The 16,823-nt window shown below is 40.1% G+C and overlaps 1 protein-coding gene across 7 annotated transcripts in view; it reads right to left on the bottom strand.

The window, feature by feature from the left end:
• The window catches only part of acbd6 (acyl-CoA binding domain containing 6), a 192,663-nt gene that overhangs the window by 171,591 nt on the left and 4,249 nt on the right, over positions 1–16,823 (bottom strand). For all 7 annotated transcript variants that reach the window (XM_043699916.1, XM_043699920.1, XM_043699915.1 and 4 more), the window contains exons 2-3: positions 15,283–15,347; positions 14,257–14,353 (exon numbers count right to left, since the gene is read on the bottom strand). In XM_043699916.1, coding sequence (XP_043555851.1) covers positions 14,257–14,353; positions 15,283–15,347 — 162 coding nt within the window. The remainder of the gene's footprint in view (positions 1–14,256; positions 14,354–15,282; positions 15,348–16,823) is intronic.

Below are 16,823 nucleotides of genomic sequence, written 5' to 3'. Positions count from 1 at the left end.
GTAACTAGAGATGTTGCTGACTCTTCAAGTGATTTGATTCCATAAGAACTTGAATAGCAAGGGCCATGGTTAAGTGTAGAATCAGTAACACAATAATAATGTGTGCAGAATGTGCTGTCAGTTTCACAAGAATATTGGCACTGAAAGATAACAGTTTTCCCAGCATTAACACAGGGAAATCTGGGCTATTAACTTTAAATCAGTTCCTATCAATGACCAAACAAAGTCTGGGATATAGCTTTGAGGCAACCTGATCATAAAAGAGTTGAACACAACAGCAAGTCAGTGGATCCTGCAGTAATGGGCTAGAAGCATAATTTTAGGTGCTCTCAAGTAGGTAGTGTTGTACACAACAGCTTCATATATTTTTGCAGCAGGAAAGTCTTAAAGGGCATTAAGGCATAAGACCAAATTCAGAGCTAATTTAAACAATAAGTATAACAGTAACACAAAAACCTTGCAGTATTACATGAAATAATGTTTTGTTAATAGGCAAAAGATACTTGAATACATGAGATTTATAACAGATAACTAAAGGACAGAGTAGTTCCTTCAGGGGTCAAAAACTTTAGGTTGTAAGTTTGTTTTCAGATGTTTCGTCACCATGCTAGGTAACATCGTCAGTGAGCCTCTGGTGAAGAACTGTGTTATGTCCTGCTTTCTATTTATGTCTCTTGGTCTCTGAAGGTGGGTGACAGCATTCACAGTTCTTTTTCTCAGATGTTGGTAAATGGGGTCGAAATCAATGTGTTTATTGAAAGAGTGCCGGTATGAATGCCAGGCCTCTAGGAATTCCCGTGTGTGTCTCTGTTTAGCCTGTCCTAGGACGGTTGTGCTGTCCCAGTCAAAATGGTGTCCTTTTTGTCTGTATGTAAGGATACTAGTGTTAGTAGAACATAGAATAGTACAGCACAGAACAAGCCCTTCAGCCCACGATGTTGTGCCGACCATTGATCCTCATGTAAGGTAAACCTACTGTACGAACCCTTAAATTTCTGTGACCATATGCATGTCCAGCAGTCTCTTAAATATCCCCAATGACCTCGCTTCCACAACTGCTGCTGACAACGCATTCCATGCTTTTACAACTCTCTGTGTAGAAAACCCGCCTCTGACATCCCCTCTATACTTTCTGCCAAACAGCTTAACAATTTCTGCCCTGGGAAAAAGTCTCTGGCTATCAACTCTATCTATGCCTCTCATTATCTTGTACACCTCAATTAGGTTCCTTGTTTTTTCCAATGAAAAAAGTCTGAGCTCGGTCAAACTCTCTTCGTAAGATAAGCCCTCCATTCCAGGCAGCATCCTGGTAAACCTCCTCTGAACCCTCTCCAAAGCATCCACATCTTTCCTATAATAGGGCGACCAGAACTGGACACAGTATTCCAAGTGCAGTCTAACCAAAGTTTTATAGAGCTGCAACAAGATCTCACGGCTCTTAAACTCAATCCCCCTGTTAATGAAAGCCAAAACACCATATGCTTTCTTAACAACCCTGTCCACTTGGGTGGCCATTTTAAGGGATCTATGTACCTGCACACCAAGATCCCTCTGTTCCTCCACACTGCCAAGAATCCCATCTTTAATCCTGTACTTAACTTTCAAGTTCGACCTTCCAAAATGCATCACTTCACATTTATCCAGGTTGAACTCCATCTGCCACCTCTCAGCCCATCTCTGCATCCTGTCAATGTCACGCTGCAGCCTACAACAGTCCTCTATACTGTCAACGACACCTCCAACCTTTGTGTCATCTGCAAACTTGCTAATCCATCCTTCAATCTCCTCATCCAAGTCATTAATAAAAATTACAAAGAGTACAGGCCGAAGAACAGAGCCCTGTGGAACACCACTCACCACTGACTTCCAGGCAGAATACTTTCCTTCCACTACCACTCGCTGTCTTCTGTCGACCAGGCAATTCTGTATCCAGACAGCTAAATTTCCCTGTACCCCATTTCTCCTGACCTTCTGAACGAGCCTACCATGGAGAACCTTATCAAATGCCTTGCTGAAGTCCATATACACCACATCCACCGCTCGACCCTCATTCACTACAAGGTCCTTTTCATTAGTAAAGCCAGAAGTAAAAAACTCATTTTGGGCTTCCCCTACCTCCTCAGACTCTATACACAAGTTCCCTATGCTATCTCTGATCGGCCCTACTCTTTCTTTGATCATTCTCTTATACCTCACATATGTGTAAAATGCCTTTGGATTCGCCCTAATCCTTCCTGCCAAGCCTTTTTCGTGGCCCCTCCTGGCTCTCCTCAGACCATTTTTGAGCTCCTTCCTCCCCTGCCTGTAATGCTCAAGACCCTTGCTTCCTCCACCTTACATAAGCTGCCTTCTTTCTTTTGACGAGAAGCTCCTCCGCTCTCGTCATCCAAGATTCCTTTATCTTACCCCTTCTTGCCTGTCTCAGAGGAACACATTTTTGCATCACTCGCAACAACTGGTCCTTAAACAGTCTCCACATGTCTATACTGCCCTTTCCATGGAACAATTGCTCCCTGTCCATGCTTCCCAACTCACGTTTGATAGCATCATAGTTTCCTTTTCCTCCCATTATGCCTGCTTCTCTCCTTCTCTATAGCTATGTAGAATGTGAGGTAGTTGTGGTCACTATCACCGAAATGCTCCCCCACCGCAAAATCTGACACCTGCCCCAGCTCATTGCCGAGCACCAAATCCAAAATGGCCTCTCCCCTCATTGGCCTGTCAACGTACTGAGTTAGTGGGTCATGTCTTTTGATGGCTAGTGATGTTTGTGTATCCTGGTGGCCAGTTTTCTGCCTGTCTGTCCGATGTGGTGTTTGTTACAGTCCTTGCATGGTATTTTGTAAATGACATTCATTTTGCTGGTTGTTTATACAGGGTCCTTTAGGTTAATCAGCTGTTGTTTAAGTGTATCAGTAGGTTTGTGGGCTACTATGATGCCAAGGGGTTGGAGTAGTCTGGTAGTCAGTGCAAAGATCTCTTTGATGTATGGTAATGTGCCTTGAGTTTCTAGGCACATTGTGTCTGCTTGTTTGGGTTTGGTGTTAAGGAATCGGCAGACTGTGTTTAATGGGTACCTGTTCTTTTCGAATATGCTATATAGGTACTTTCATTCTACTGCTCGTAGTTCCTGGGTGCTGCAGTGTGTTGCGGTCCATTTAAATAATGTCCTGATGCAACTCCATTTGTGGGTGGTTGGGATGACAGCTTCTGTAGTCAAAATATTTCTTTCTTTTCTGACAGCTCCTCTTGAAATTTTCTCAAGGTCTTCCTTTTGATTTTCAGGGAATAAATTTTCATTCTGACTCATTTATTAGGAGATGGTGTCACACGGTAACAACACTTTGACATTTGGGTTATTTAGACATAAACAGAAGCAAAAATAGAATAGTTCATCAATATTGTCAATAATTATCAAGTTGCCATTAAACATAAGGCTACACCACACAAAGAAAGCATTTATTCCATAGACACAACTGTATTTAAATTATTTGAAGATAACAAGCATAACTTAGCAGAAGTTTATTTTCAAAATAACTGACACATTCTTCTACACAAAAAGTCATTATAAACACACCATTCAGAAACCGGCAAAGAAGGTTCATGAGGATAATCCCTGGCTTGGAGCAACTGTCTAATGAGCAAAGGCTAAACAGTTTGGGAAGCTACTCAGTCATAGAGACGTACAGCATGGAAACAGACCATTCATTCCAACTCATCCATGCCAACCAGATAGATCAGGTTTCTGATGAAGGGCTTTTGCCCGAAACGTCAATTTTCCTGGTCCTTGGATGTTGCCTGACCTGCTGTGCTTTCCCAGCACCACTCTGATCTAAACTCTGGTTTCCAGCGTCATGCAGCCCTCACTTTTGCCATGCTAACCAGACATCCTAACCTAATCTAGTCCTATTTGCCAGAACTTGTCCCATATCCTGCTAAAACCTTCCTATTAATATACCCATTCAAATGTCTTTTAAATGTTGTAATTGTACCAGTCTCCAGTACTTCCTCTGGCAGCTCATTCCACACACACCACCATCTGCATGAAAATGTTGCCCTTTAGGTCCCTTATATATCTTTCCTCCTCACCCTAAACCTATGCCCTCTTGCTCTGGACTTCCACTACCCAGGGAAAAGACCTTGTCTATTTACCCTATCTATGCCCCTTATGATTCTATTAACCTCTATAAGGTCACCCCTCAGCTTCCGACGCTCCAGGGAAAACAGCCCCAGCCTGTTGTCTCTCCCTGTAGTTTAAACCCTCCAACCCTGTCAACATCCTTGTAAATCCTTTCATAACCTTTTCAAGTTTCACAACATCCTTCCGATAGGAACAAAACCAGAATTGCACACAATATTCCAAAAATGGCTAAGTCAATGTCCTGTACAGCTGCAACATCACCTCACAACTCCTATACTTGATGTTCTGACCAATAAAGGAAAGCATACCAAATGCTTTTTTCACTATCCTGTCTCCCTGCGACTCCACTTTCAAGGAACTATGAACCTGCACTCCAAGATCTCTTTGCTCAGCAAAACTCCCCAGGACCTTATCATTAAATGTGTACGTTCTGTCCTGATTTGCCTTTCCAAAATGCAGCTCCTCATATTTATCTAAATTAAACTCCATCTGCTACTCCTCAGCCCAATGGCCCATCTGATCAAGGTCCTCTTGTACTCTGAGGTAAACTTCTTCACTGTCCAGTCCACCTCCAATTTTAGTGTCATCTGCAAACTTACTAACTATACCTCCTATGTTTACATCCAAGTCATTTATATAAAATGATGAAAAACAGTGGACCTAGCACCGATCCTTGTGGCACACCACTGGTCACATGCCTCCAATCTGAAAAGCAACTCTCCAGCACCACTCCCTGTCTTCTACCTTCGAGCCAGTTCTGTATCCAGATGCCTAGTTCTCCCTATATTCCATGTGATCTAACCTTATTAACCAGTCTACCATGAGGAACCTTGTCAAAAGCCTTACTGAAATCCATATAAATCATGTCCACCACTCTGCCCTCATCAATCCTCTTCATTGCTTACGCAAAAACTCAATCAAGTTAATGCAACATGATTTCCCATGCACAAAGCCATGTTGACTGCCCCGATCAGTCCTTGTCTTTCCAAATACATGTAAATCAGGATTCCCTCCAACAACAAGCTCACCACTGATGTCAGATTCACCTATCTGTAGTTCCTGACTTTTCTTTACCACATTTCTTAAATAGTGACACCAGGTTAGCCAACCTCCAGTCTTCTGGGACCTCACCTGTGACTATCTGACCAATAAAGGAAAGCATACTATATGCTTTCTTCACTGCCCTATCTCTCTGCAACTCCATGTTAAGGAACAATGAACCTGCATTCCAAGGTCACAATAAGGGGCCCAACAATCACTTCCATAGCTTCCCCGAGTTCTAGGGTACACCTGATCATGTCCTGGGCATTTATTCCCCCTTCTGCGTTTTAAGACATCCAGCACCTCCTCCTCTGTAACACAGACATTTTCAAGATGTCGCCATCTATTTCCCTACAATCTATATCCTCCATGTCCTTTTCCAAAGTAAATACTGACGCAAAATACTCATTTTGTATCTCCACCATCTCTTGCAGTTCCATATATAGGCTACCTTGTTGATCTTTGAGGGGGCCCTATTCTCTCCTTCATTCCCCTTTTGTCCTTATTGTGTTTATAAATTCCCTTTGGATTCTCCTTAACTCTATTTGCCAAAGCAATTTCATGTCCCATTTTTTCCCTCCTGATTTCCCTCTTAAGTATACTCCTACTGCCTTTATAATCTTTTATGGATTCATTTGATCAGTCCTGTCTATACTGGGCATATGCTTCCTTCTTTTTCTTGATCAAAACCTCAATTTCTCTAGTCATCCAACATCTCTATACCTACCAGACTTTCCTTTCACCCTAAAGGAAAATACTGTCTCTGGACTCTCATTATCTCATTTTTGAAGGCTTCCCATTTTCCAGCTATCCCTTTACCTGTGAACTTCCGCTCCAATCAACTTTTGAAAGTTCCTGCCTAATACCGTCAAAATCGGCCTTCCTCCTATTTAGAACTTTAACTTTTAGATCTGGTCTATCCTTTTTCATCAGTATTTTAAAACTAACAGAATTATGGTCGCTGGCCCCGAAGTGCTTCTTCCCACTGACACCTCAGTCACTTGTCTGGGTGGGATGCTGTTCAGAGGGTTCGTGTGGACTTATTGGGCCAAATGGCCTGCTTCCACACTGTTGAGATTCTATGGATTAAACAGTTTGAGACTCTATCACCGGAGTTTAGAAGAATGAGGTGATCTCATTGAAACATATAGAATTCTTAAGGGGCTTAACAGGGTAAATGCTGAGAGAATGTGAAAGAGTCTTGGACTAGAGGACATAGTCTGAGAATGAAGAGATGCCAATGTAAGACTGAGATGAGAAGGAATTTCTTTACACAGAGCTTTGAGTGTTTTTGGAATTCTTTGCCATAGACAGGTGTATGGCTATGTCCTCTTGTATATTTACAGCTAAAGTTGATAGATTCTTCATCAGTGAAGGAATCAAGGGTTTGAGGAAAGGACAGAAAAGTGGATGTGAGGAATATCAGTCATGATCCTACTGAATAGTGGAGCAAGCTCTCAGGGCCGAATAGCCTACTCCTGTTCTCGTTTCTTATAGTCTTATGGTAATCAGAACAGCAGCTTCACATATTTCCTTCCACTGTATGTACATAAGCGACACTTCTCTGATCATTAGCAGTTAATAAATTCTACCATCCAAAGCACAGAGCAACTAAATTACAGAAATAGTCAAACTCTATTAGCTTTTCTTCATTTCTTCAATTCAACATTTTGATGATCACATTATTACTGTAGTATACCTATAAACCACAAGCTTGGGGCCTTTCAATTATCTGTTAGTTTATAGGAGCCTCTCTAAATAGCAGCTGAGAAAACTTTTAATCCATTCACAAAGATGGTATGTGTTAAGAGGCATGCCAGAAGTGCATACATGTAACACAGACGGTATTTCAGTACCAAATTCGCACTTAGGGTCACTCAAATGGAGCAATGCATCATCCCCATTTTTCTTTTGACTTAACTATTTCTTACCACAAAATTGTAAGAAGATCTAAGGCCTTGATTAACTTTTTAATCAATCAGCTGCTCTCAACCATACTAACATAAGAAGTGATTCAAAAGTATTTATCAATAGCAAATGCAGAACTACTTTATTGCCCTAGAAAGGCAACATATGTTGTGCGACATTTAACAGTAATTCCTAGGTAAGGAGGCTACACAATGTAAACCTTCTACATTACAATGACTTTGCTAAGGACCAACACAGCCTTGCCCTTTTATCTGTTCTTGTAGATGACACTGGACTCCTGGAGATGAATAACCCGTTTGGTTGACCAATTGATTTATATTTGAGAAACAAATTGTATGCATCATGCACTGGTCGTTATTATAAAGCTATCTTCTTTGCAGAGTACATTAAGAAAGACTCCATGAGGTTTATGACTCTATTAAAATGATATCCACAATGCTTCTGAAACAGCAACTAGAAAATCCAGTCCTCATTATGCAAGCTGGAATTTAATACCTACAGGAAACCTGAGAATTAAGTAACTGTATCTTGTAATCAATTGCTCATAAATCTAGCCCTTTGTCAGGATTCATGCACCTGTTAACAACAAGCCATCAATGATATCAACCATCGTTACAGAGGATCAGACCTACCCAGTCAAAAATAGACCTGGCCTGACAGAATTCAATAGACTGCCTGAAACCAAAGTTCTTTTCTTAGGAAGGACATTTAAAAATTGAAACCTTCCACTTGTATTAAAAAGCTTTATAGCTGCAATTACTAGTGCAATTATGGCATTGGTAAGTATCAATCCTGTATGAATGTAACGCATTATGCCCACTATGTGCTGTTTCCTTACAAGATTCACAAACCTGCAATTATCAAATGGAAGTGGTTTAATAAGCCCAGAACAACTCCTTTGTCCAAAAATGAATGGGATAAATTTCCAGGTAAATTGCAGGGAGAACAATTTTCAAGTCAATACATCAGGATTCCCTGGAAATCTGAAATATCCTGCTACGGTCAAAGAATTCAATACTACTTAGTACAGGTGCACTTTCATGAATCAGGGTGCTCTCAATTTCAACATCTAGATTCCCTCATATAGTTTCTGACAATTCAAAACATAATAAAAATACATTCCTTTCAATGAATTGGAAAATCTATCATTCTGGAGGTATACCCACTCCCAGAACAAGAATTTAGTAGCAGAGATCATATTATACCTGATAACTGTGTAAACTTTAGCAGATATAAAACCCATGAATTCAAAATAACTTTGCCTGTTCCTTGATAAATAAACTAATTAATCGAAATCTTCAGAAATTGGCAAACATCACAGAAAAGAGCTTCCATTCAAACACAGAAAAATCAAGCTATTACTCTTGGTGTCAATATGGCACATCTATTTTTTTATTTATTCAAAGAATGCTGGTGTGGCTGGCCAGGCCAACATTTATTGCCCATCCCTAATTGCCCAGATGGAAATGAAGAGTCAATTATATTGCTGTGGGCCTGGAATTGCATGTAGGCCAGACAAGGTAAGGACTGCAGATTACTTCCCAAAGGACATCAACGGATTGCAGGTCTCTTCCCTAAAGGACTTTAGTGAACCAGTTGTTTTTTTTCCAACAACTGGCAATGGTTTCCAGGTCGTCATGAGACTTTACATTCCCGATTGTTAATGAATTCAAATTTCACCATTTGACGTGGCAGGATATCGAACCTGGGTTCTCAGAACATTACCCAGGTCACTGGATTGTCCAGCAATAGTACCATTAGGCCATCACCTAACCAACTGCTGCTGCTTGTAACCACTCCTACCAGGAAATCTGCTGAAATCTATATGGTATGCCATATGCAGCCACTCTGAAATCCATCAATTATTGTTCTTCCTTTCTGCAGCATTCCACTTTGCCCTCAACAAGTGATTTCTAGTTTTTCAACTCTGATCAAAGGCTGAAATACTGAGATTTTTTTCTGGATGAAAACTGATTTAAAAGAAAAAGCTCCAATATAAAAACGGAGTCATAAATAGAGCGTTCCCTGGACTTGAATCCAATCCAACTGATGGGATGAAATGTCTCTCTCACGTTAAAAGTCTTTGCAAAGGTTCTTCATAGGCAGATAATTTTGGCAGATGAACATACAGAATATAAGTAAGCCATTCCACCCCTAGAGCCTGCTCTATCATTCAATAAGATCATAGTTGACCTGTTATGTTGAGTTCCACATTCCCATCTATCCTAGATAAACACTGATTAGTCTTATAAAAATCTATCCAACTCTGTCTTAAAAATAATCAATGCCACTGCTTCCACCACCTCTAGAGAGAGAATTTCAAAGTTGCACATCTCCCTGGGTGGAAAAATTTCACCTCACCTGTGTCTTGAAAGGATGACACCTTATGGTAAAAGTGACCCCCCCACCCCCCACCCCCCGGACCCACAAGAGAACACTTCTTTTACGTGTCCAACTTGTCAAGGTCATTCGGGATCAGACAAGGAGTCAAAAGTCATAAATTACAATGGTAGTCAGTGTAAGTAACAACTGATAACTAGGGTGACATGTAGATCATCAGAAAGCATGAAACAGACAATGTATAGTTTTCATGTCTTTGTTTAAGTATCCTGTCAAACAAGAATATGCCAAAATAGAGGATTTATAAAAAAGTACAACTTTAGGACTCAGCAGTGAGGCTAAGTTCTGAACAACAACAGAAATATCGGATGGCTACATCTTGACTGTGGAAACCAAAATTCTGAAATTAAGAGCCCATCAATCAATGAATAGGCATCCCATAAGATGTGTGTGTTTCAGTAGTTTGGACAAAGGGAAACTCAACACTGACCGCATATATGTTGGATAATGCATGCTGTATTGCATCAATCCAATAAATGGGCTTCACTCAGCACTTTAGATTAGATTAGATTACTTACAATGTGGAAACAGGCCCTTCGGCCCGACAAGTCCACACCGATCCGCCGAAGCACAACCCACCCAGACCCATTCCCCTACATTTTACCCCTTCACCTAACACTACGGGCAATTTAGCATGGCCAATTCACCTAACCTGCACATTTTTGGACTGTGGGAGGAAATCGGAGCACCCGGAGGAAACCCACGCAGACACAGGGAGAATGTGCAAACTCCACACAGTCATTAGCCTGAGGCAGGAATTGAACCTGGGTCTCTGCTGCTGTAAGGCAACAGTGCTAACCACTGTGCCGCCCACTTCCGCAGGTTAATGCTAATGGGGCAAATGATAAACTTAGCCAATGGAGTTAAATATTTACTGTGGCTGCTCCCCCCCCCCCCCCCCGCCATTTATACGAATATTATGAAACGTATCAAGGTAACAAATGGGAAGAGTACATGCCGAGTTTTGGATACCAGCTGCCAGTATCAAGGCCTCATAATGAATCCTTTTTTATCTCTAACATCAGACATCTTTGTAGCCTCAGTAATATTACCAAATTAGCACTAGAGAATCAGCTCCGAGTAGTAAGTGGATTTAGATTGCTATCAACTCAATTAATAAAGAATAGAAAATTAAAAGTACCAAAAAAGAGGGGAAAACAGAGTGAGAGCTTGAGCAAGTGAGAGAAAATATTGATGTCAATCCATTTGTTTGGATTAGTTTCATACCCAGACACTACAGTCAGGGTTCTCTAACAACATGCTGAATTTATTGCTCATGGCCATGAATTCATTTAATCCCTCAACAAGAACTTATCAGTAAAACTGATTCAGGCAAACAGGGTAACACTGTGGCAGAGTGGTTAGCACTGCTGCATCACAGCACTAGGAACCCAGGTTCCGTTCCAGCGTCACGCAACAACTGGTGTGGAATCTGTACATTCTTCCCGTGTCTGCGTGGGTTTCCAATGGGTGCTCTGATGTTCTCCAACAGTCCAAAGTTGTGTACGTTAGGTCGATTGGCCATGTTACATTATCAATAGTGTTCAGGGATGTGTATGTTAGGTGCGTTAGCCATGGGAAATGCAGGGATAAAGTAGGGGATGGGTCTAGGTGGGATGTTCTTCGCAGTGTTGCTGTGGACTTGTTGGGCTGAATGACCTGTTTCCACACCGTGGGGATTCTTTTTTTTAAATTCCATAGATTCTGAAACATGCAGAATTGAAAAGATGTTGAAGTAGTTGTAAGTCAAGATCCTAAAGTTATTCAGTAAAATATTTTTGTTCACAAATGTTAATAACAATCACATTTGGCAGTTTTAAACTGTTATTTACCAACAATCCTTTCTACTGCTTTAGTAAATGCAAGTTTATTGTGTTGTATCTGAAACATTGTATTTGAATATATTAAAAAACTTGAGTAACTCAAGGTAAATTAATTCCAATGCTATCTTTAGCTTTGTGTATTAGACATAACCAACAGAGAAAAGGGGTTTTAAAAAAAGTAAAAGGCAAACTAGCTAGAATGCAACTGCCATATTCCATGACTATAATCCAACACTGCCACCTTGTGTCCAGAACAGCAAAATGCAGTTAGCTACATGTACAATCTGGAGGAATACTAGATTCACACAAACGAAAAAGTTTCTAATCAAGCTCTTACAGAAGATGTAAAAGGGCAGCTCAAATAAAAATAAATCCATTTAAAACTTAAACTCAGTTTATAAATTAATTCTGAGAGTGAATTATCCATCAGTCAACAGGCTTCAAAGTCATTTATAGACAGCCAGATACATGAAATAGATAAATCATTACACTTAGGCAGAAAGAAATGCCACAATTTGAAACTAATGTTACTGAGCACCCAATTGATTATTAGACTCATCTTGCTTCATTCAATCAACTGAATAGTCCAGAAATAACATCACAGCTTGCATTTCCCTACATTCCACTCATGCTCTTCCGTGTATTAGAGGTCATATGTTCCATAAATATTGGCAAGTTGCTGCAATGTACCTATGGATGATAAATACTGCTGCCACACTGTGCCCATGGTGAAGGAAGTAAGTAGTGATTGGAATGCCAATTTAGTAGGCTGCTTAACTGTTGTTGAAGCTGCAATCATCCCGGCAAATGAAGACTCCGGTCATGAATGCTGCTGGATAATTAAATGATTAACAAGAAAAATCTTCACAAATATGCCCATACTCAATGGCCCACAATGTCCAGCAAATCAGTACTGAAGCATTTATTTCCATCTTTAATCATGTGTTGAGTGGATGCTCAATCCTGACATCTTCCTGAGGCCTCAGCCTCACAGGTGCTAGTCTTTAATCCAGTTCAATTCACTCTATGCGATGTCAAGAAACAGTTGAAGTCACTAAATACTGTCTACCGGTCTATTCAATGATGATAGCTAATTGAAGGGGTCATTAACAGTGCTATGAAGCAGCACTTAGGCAAAAATAACCTGCTCACTGACATTTAGTTGAGTTGCACCAGGACCACATGACTCCTGATCTCATTACATCCCGAGTCCAAAAACAGACAGAGATCTGAACTCTAGAGGTGAGATGAGATCAACTCCCATAATGACCCGTATCCAAGTCATTAAGAAACCCTGGAAAAACTGGATTTAATGTGAATCAGGGGTAACATTCCCCACTGGTTGAAGTCATACCAAGCCAAAACAAAGGTAGTTGTGGTTGTTGGAGGACAATCATCTCAGTCTTAGGACATCATTGCAAAAGATGCTCCATCACAACGTCAAGAAGAAGAATATTCAATGACGAATGTGCATTGTTCAGTGTCATTTGTGTCTCCCCAGACAGCGAAGCAATTCATTTCCAAATACAGTAAGATCTATTAGGCTTGGATGAATAAATGACAAATACTCTTTGTCCCACATAAGTGTCTCATAATGACCATCAAGAGAAAATCTCACTACCTTACAATGAAGTGCAAATATCTCATACCTATAGCATGTGACATCAGCCTATGTGGAACACACACTGAGTATGCTTCAACCAAATGGCCATGTCTCAAAATCTAAGGAGAGTAATCCTCAGTCAAGTCAAAGGAGCTTGTCAGTCAAGGCTTCCCAGTACAATTAGTCAAGGGCATTATCCCATCTCAGTCCAAGGGCTCTGGTGTGGGTCAGTCGCCCTGTTGGGATGGACACAGTCAGGAATGGGCCATGATCAGTTCTGCAGGTATATCATGGTATGTTTGTCAACAAGCTGCATACTGATCAGTTAGGGTGTCTGGTCAGTCAGTCATCGGCTGGGGCTGTCTGTCAAAGTTTAGTCATGGGAATGGGTCGTGATCAGACCTGGTGTCAGCTGAAAGTTGGAACCTAAGTGCTGGGGATTGGAGACAGTAATTTGCTATAGTGATTGTAATGAGGTTCAAGGAGCCATTGGAGACTGGGTGGGATCTGTCAATCCTTGAGCCAGAAATACACCAAGGTTATTAGCAATACAATTTGTGACAGATCACACCACTTTATCAGACCTTGATGCGATGAAGATGAAGATCACACACTATTTCACAACTACATCACTGCTAAATCCTACGCAGCAGCTTTTGCCAGCTTGGTTGACTTCCCCCCTGCTGCAGAGCGTGACAGATGTACACTAGTCAGTGGACAAGGCTATATTATAACATAACTGAATTCACCAATAGAAGGGTTTCATTCTATCAATATGTTAGATCATCAATATTACATCTTGGAAGTCTGCACCAGGTACCTGGAACCTGCAATGATATTTGTATCCTTGAGGACTCTTGTGTTTCTGTTGAATTCAAGGGCTGAATGGCTTACAATGGTGGTTACAGGAGGAGACATTGACCTGGATACTATACTGGATGCTCATGTGTAATATACAGGTATGAAACCCCTAATTTTGAGGCAGAGTCTTTAACAAGTTCCTTTAAACCTATTAAGTTCCCACAAATTAATATACAGTGCATATTTTTGTTTTTAATCCTAACTTTTTAAATATAAATGACAATTCTATGAACATCTCACATTGTCACGCAGACATTTGAATTTTTCAACTATAGAAAGAAGCTTAAGTTAAAAAATGTGAGAGATCCAAGTAAACATGACAAAATATTGCACAGGATTGAAGGAAGTGAGAAAGTAGTGAAGAAATGATCAAGAAAGAAGAAAAGCATTAAATCATGAAAAATATGGTCATATCCAATCAAACAACTTGGAAATTTAGATGTTTTCATTAACACTACCTGAGGGTTCCACTCTGGGTCCAATTTCTTTACAGTTGCAATATATTCTTGCATAGCCTGCTGTGCAGTCATATCACCCACTGCCTTCCACGCTTCCCTGTGAGTAAACATGAAACTATTTAAGTTGAAGATATTTAAAGGAATATAATCTGTTCAAATTTGGCTTGCCTCATCAAATGTACTGCGTGGCACAACTTCTGTTCCTCTCTAAAGTATGACCCCCACCCCCTCCAGGGTGTGCAGTCACTTAGGGTAGGATGCAAATTTACAGATGGCAACCCCCACCCCACTCCTTCAATGAATGAACAGTTACAAGTCAGGTGACCAGTGTTTGATGGTTCAGCCGTGGATAAGCACAATAACAAACATCCAAATAATAGAGAAAAAAAAATGAACATTTTCACATCTTCGCATATAAGAGAAAATATGTGCCTTAAAAGTCAAACTTAAATCAAGTTAGAATGAAAGGCAGTTCTGAACCTTGAGGCTTATCATTCCACTAGAACCTTGCTTTTATGGTTCTATCCAAATCTCTGACTGGATTCCAACACATCATTTTATATAAATAAAAGCAAAATACCGTGATTATGGAAATGCGAAATAAAACTAAATTGCTGGAAAAGCTCCACAATACTTGAATCTGCAGAGAGGGAAACAAGTTATGGATCCAAGTTGATGATGACTCTTTAGAACTGGTAGAGGAATAAATTGTGCAAAAGGAAATGTATTTTTTATTCCTCCAGTTGAATAATTGTAAGCTCCACAGGGACAAAGGAATACGTGTGCTACATTGGATGTATTAATTAAATACTCAAGGCTAGTGATAAACCAAGTATGAGAGAATGCTCACACATAAGGACGAGTCATAATCGACTCAAAATGTTAACTCTGTTCCGCTCTCCTTCTTGAGTGTTTGTCACCTGGTTTTAATTTTAGCTCATCTATATTTCTTACCCTCTCAAAATATATAGTATATATATCATATTTAATACTTATTTTAAATATCATTCTTTTTAAGCCACTTACCATTTCTGTTTGCCTTCAAAGTCAAAGAATCCTGGCTTTGGGACATTGCATTTCCCAAATTTGGCCTAAAAAGACAAAGTATAGGAATAATAGCTGAAACAACCATTAGGTGCAGCAAAAACAAGTCAATTAGCACAAACCTCACTGAGGTTTTAATCCATTTGGACCATTCACAGTGAGAAATAGAAGAGAATTCCATCTGATTTCAAATAATTGGGCTCAAAAGCAGGCTCTGAAATCAATTGATGGTAGATTTCACAAACCTAGTTTGAGGTGAAGACTACATCTATGAATAAAACAAATTAATGGTTTAGAAAGCACATCTTTAAATCCTTGGCTTTGAAGAGCCCAGAATCAACAGAGCCCTTATGATTGGATCATCACTTTAGTCTTTCTCTGAATGTAATAAATGTATGCAATATATCACAAATATTGTCTGATCACTGTGGAGCTTAAAATCATTCAACTGCAGGGAGCAGGACTACTCTTCCGACGACAAAATTTATACCACTCAAGGGAGAACTTTAAATCAACAAAATTACAAAGCAGTTCTATAATGTCCTCACTGTAGCTCCTTTGTCACATTCTTCTGAGTGATAGCATTCAACATCACATGATCACACAGTAACCCAGGTTATCACCAATGTGGGTAAGCATATAAAACAATAACATTGCCTAATTTAAAACTGTCATGTCTTCACAAGGGTTACATTCCTAGGCAAAATCACATGTTCTTTTCGGACTCAGCCACTTTCTCTTAGCCTCCTGCTTCCTTACTTGCATGCAATTTTGGTGATGGGACAGTACAAGGTTATTACTCAGGTGTGAACCGCTGGCAGTCTATTGAGCAGAGAGAGTCTCATAGCCGAGCCCGGACATGTATATTTCCAACATGAGGGACTGGACTATGCTCAGGTGAGCAAATAGCTAATTTTCACTGCTTCAAGGCAAGAGAACCAAACGTAATCACACAGATCAGCTAACTCAGCAAAGACTTAACAGCCTATTTGCCACAGAATAACTCTTTCAAAGGACCAGCAAAAAAGGTGAAATGACTTCTTCTTGTCCTGCAAAATTCATCGATCACCTCAAAAATCCAAATGTAGTGTAAAGTTTACAAGTGATCAACATTCCATCTTAAATTGCATGCAAGGTTCCAGGCAAAGCAATCAGCTTCAGCACCAATCACAGCATTGACTTCCAGTTGGAGAAGTCACTGCTGTAGACAGACTCGGAGACCCACGCAGTCAGAAAGAAAGTTAGAGGGAAAGCTGGGTGTGAGGTTTTCAGTGACGTTAGCTAGCTAATATGGAAACTACCTTTTCTGCCATTTTATAGTGGGCAACTACTAAGCAACTTTTAGTTGTTACTGATCATAGTTTGTACTTTTTACATTAGAAAGCTAAAAACATTAAGTAGTGTTGATTTTTCCCATTAGTTGTTAGAAAATTGATATCTAAAAGGTTATCTGTCTCTACAGAGATTGTAATTTCAGCCCTAACTTTAATACCATAAATTATTATAATCATGTTTATATTTAT

Source organism: Chiloscyllium plagiosum, chromosome 11 (assembly GCF_004010195.1).
Source record: "Chiloscyllium plagiosum isolate BGI_BamShark_2017 chromosome 11, ASM401019v2, whole genome shotgun sequence".
NCBI lineage: Eukaryota > Metazoa > Chordata > Chondrichthyes > Orectolobiformes > Hemiscylliidae > Chiloscyllium > Chiloscyllium plagiosum.
Note: the sequence above shows the minus strand (reverse complement) of the source record. Positions and strands in the feature narration are given on the sequence as shown.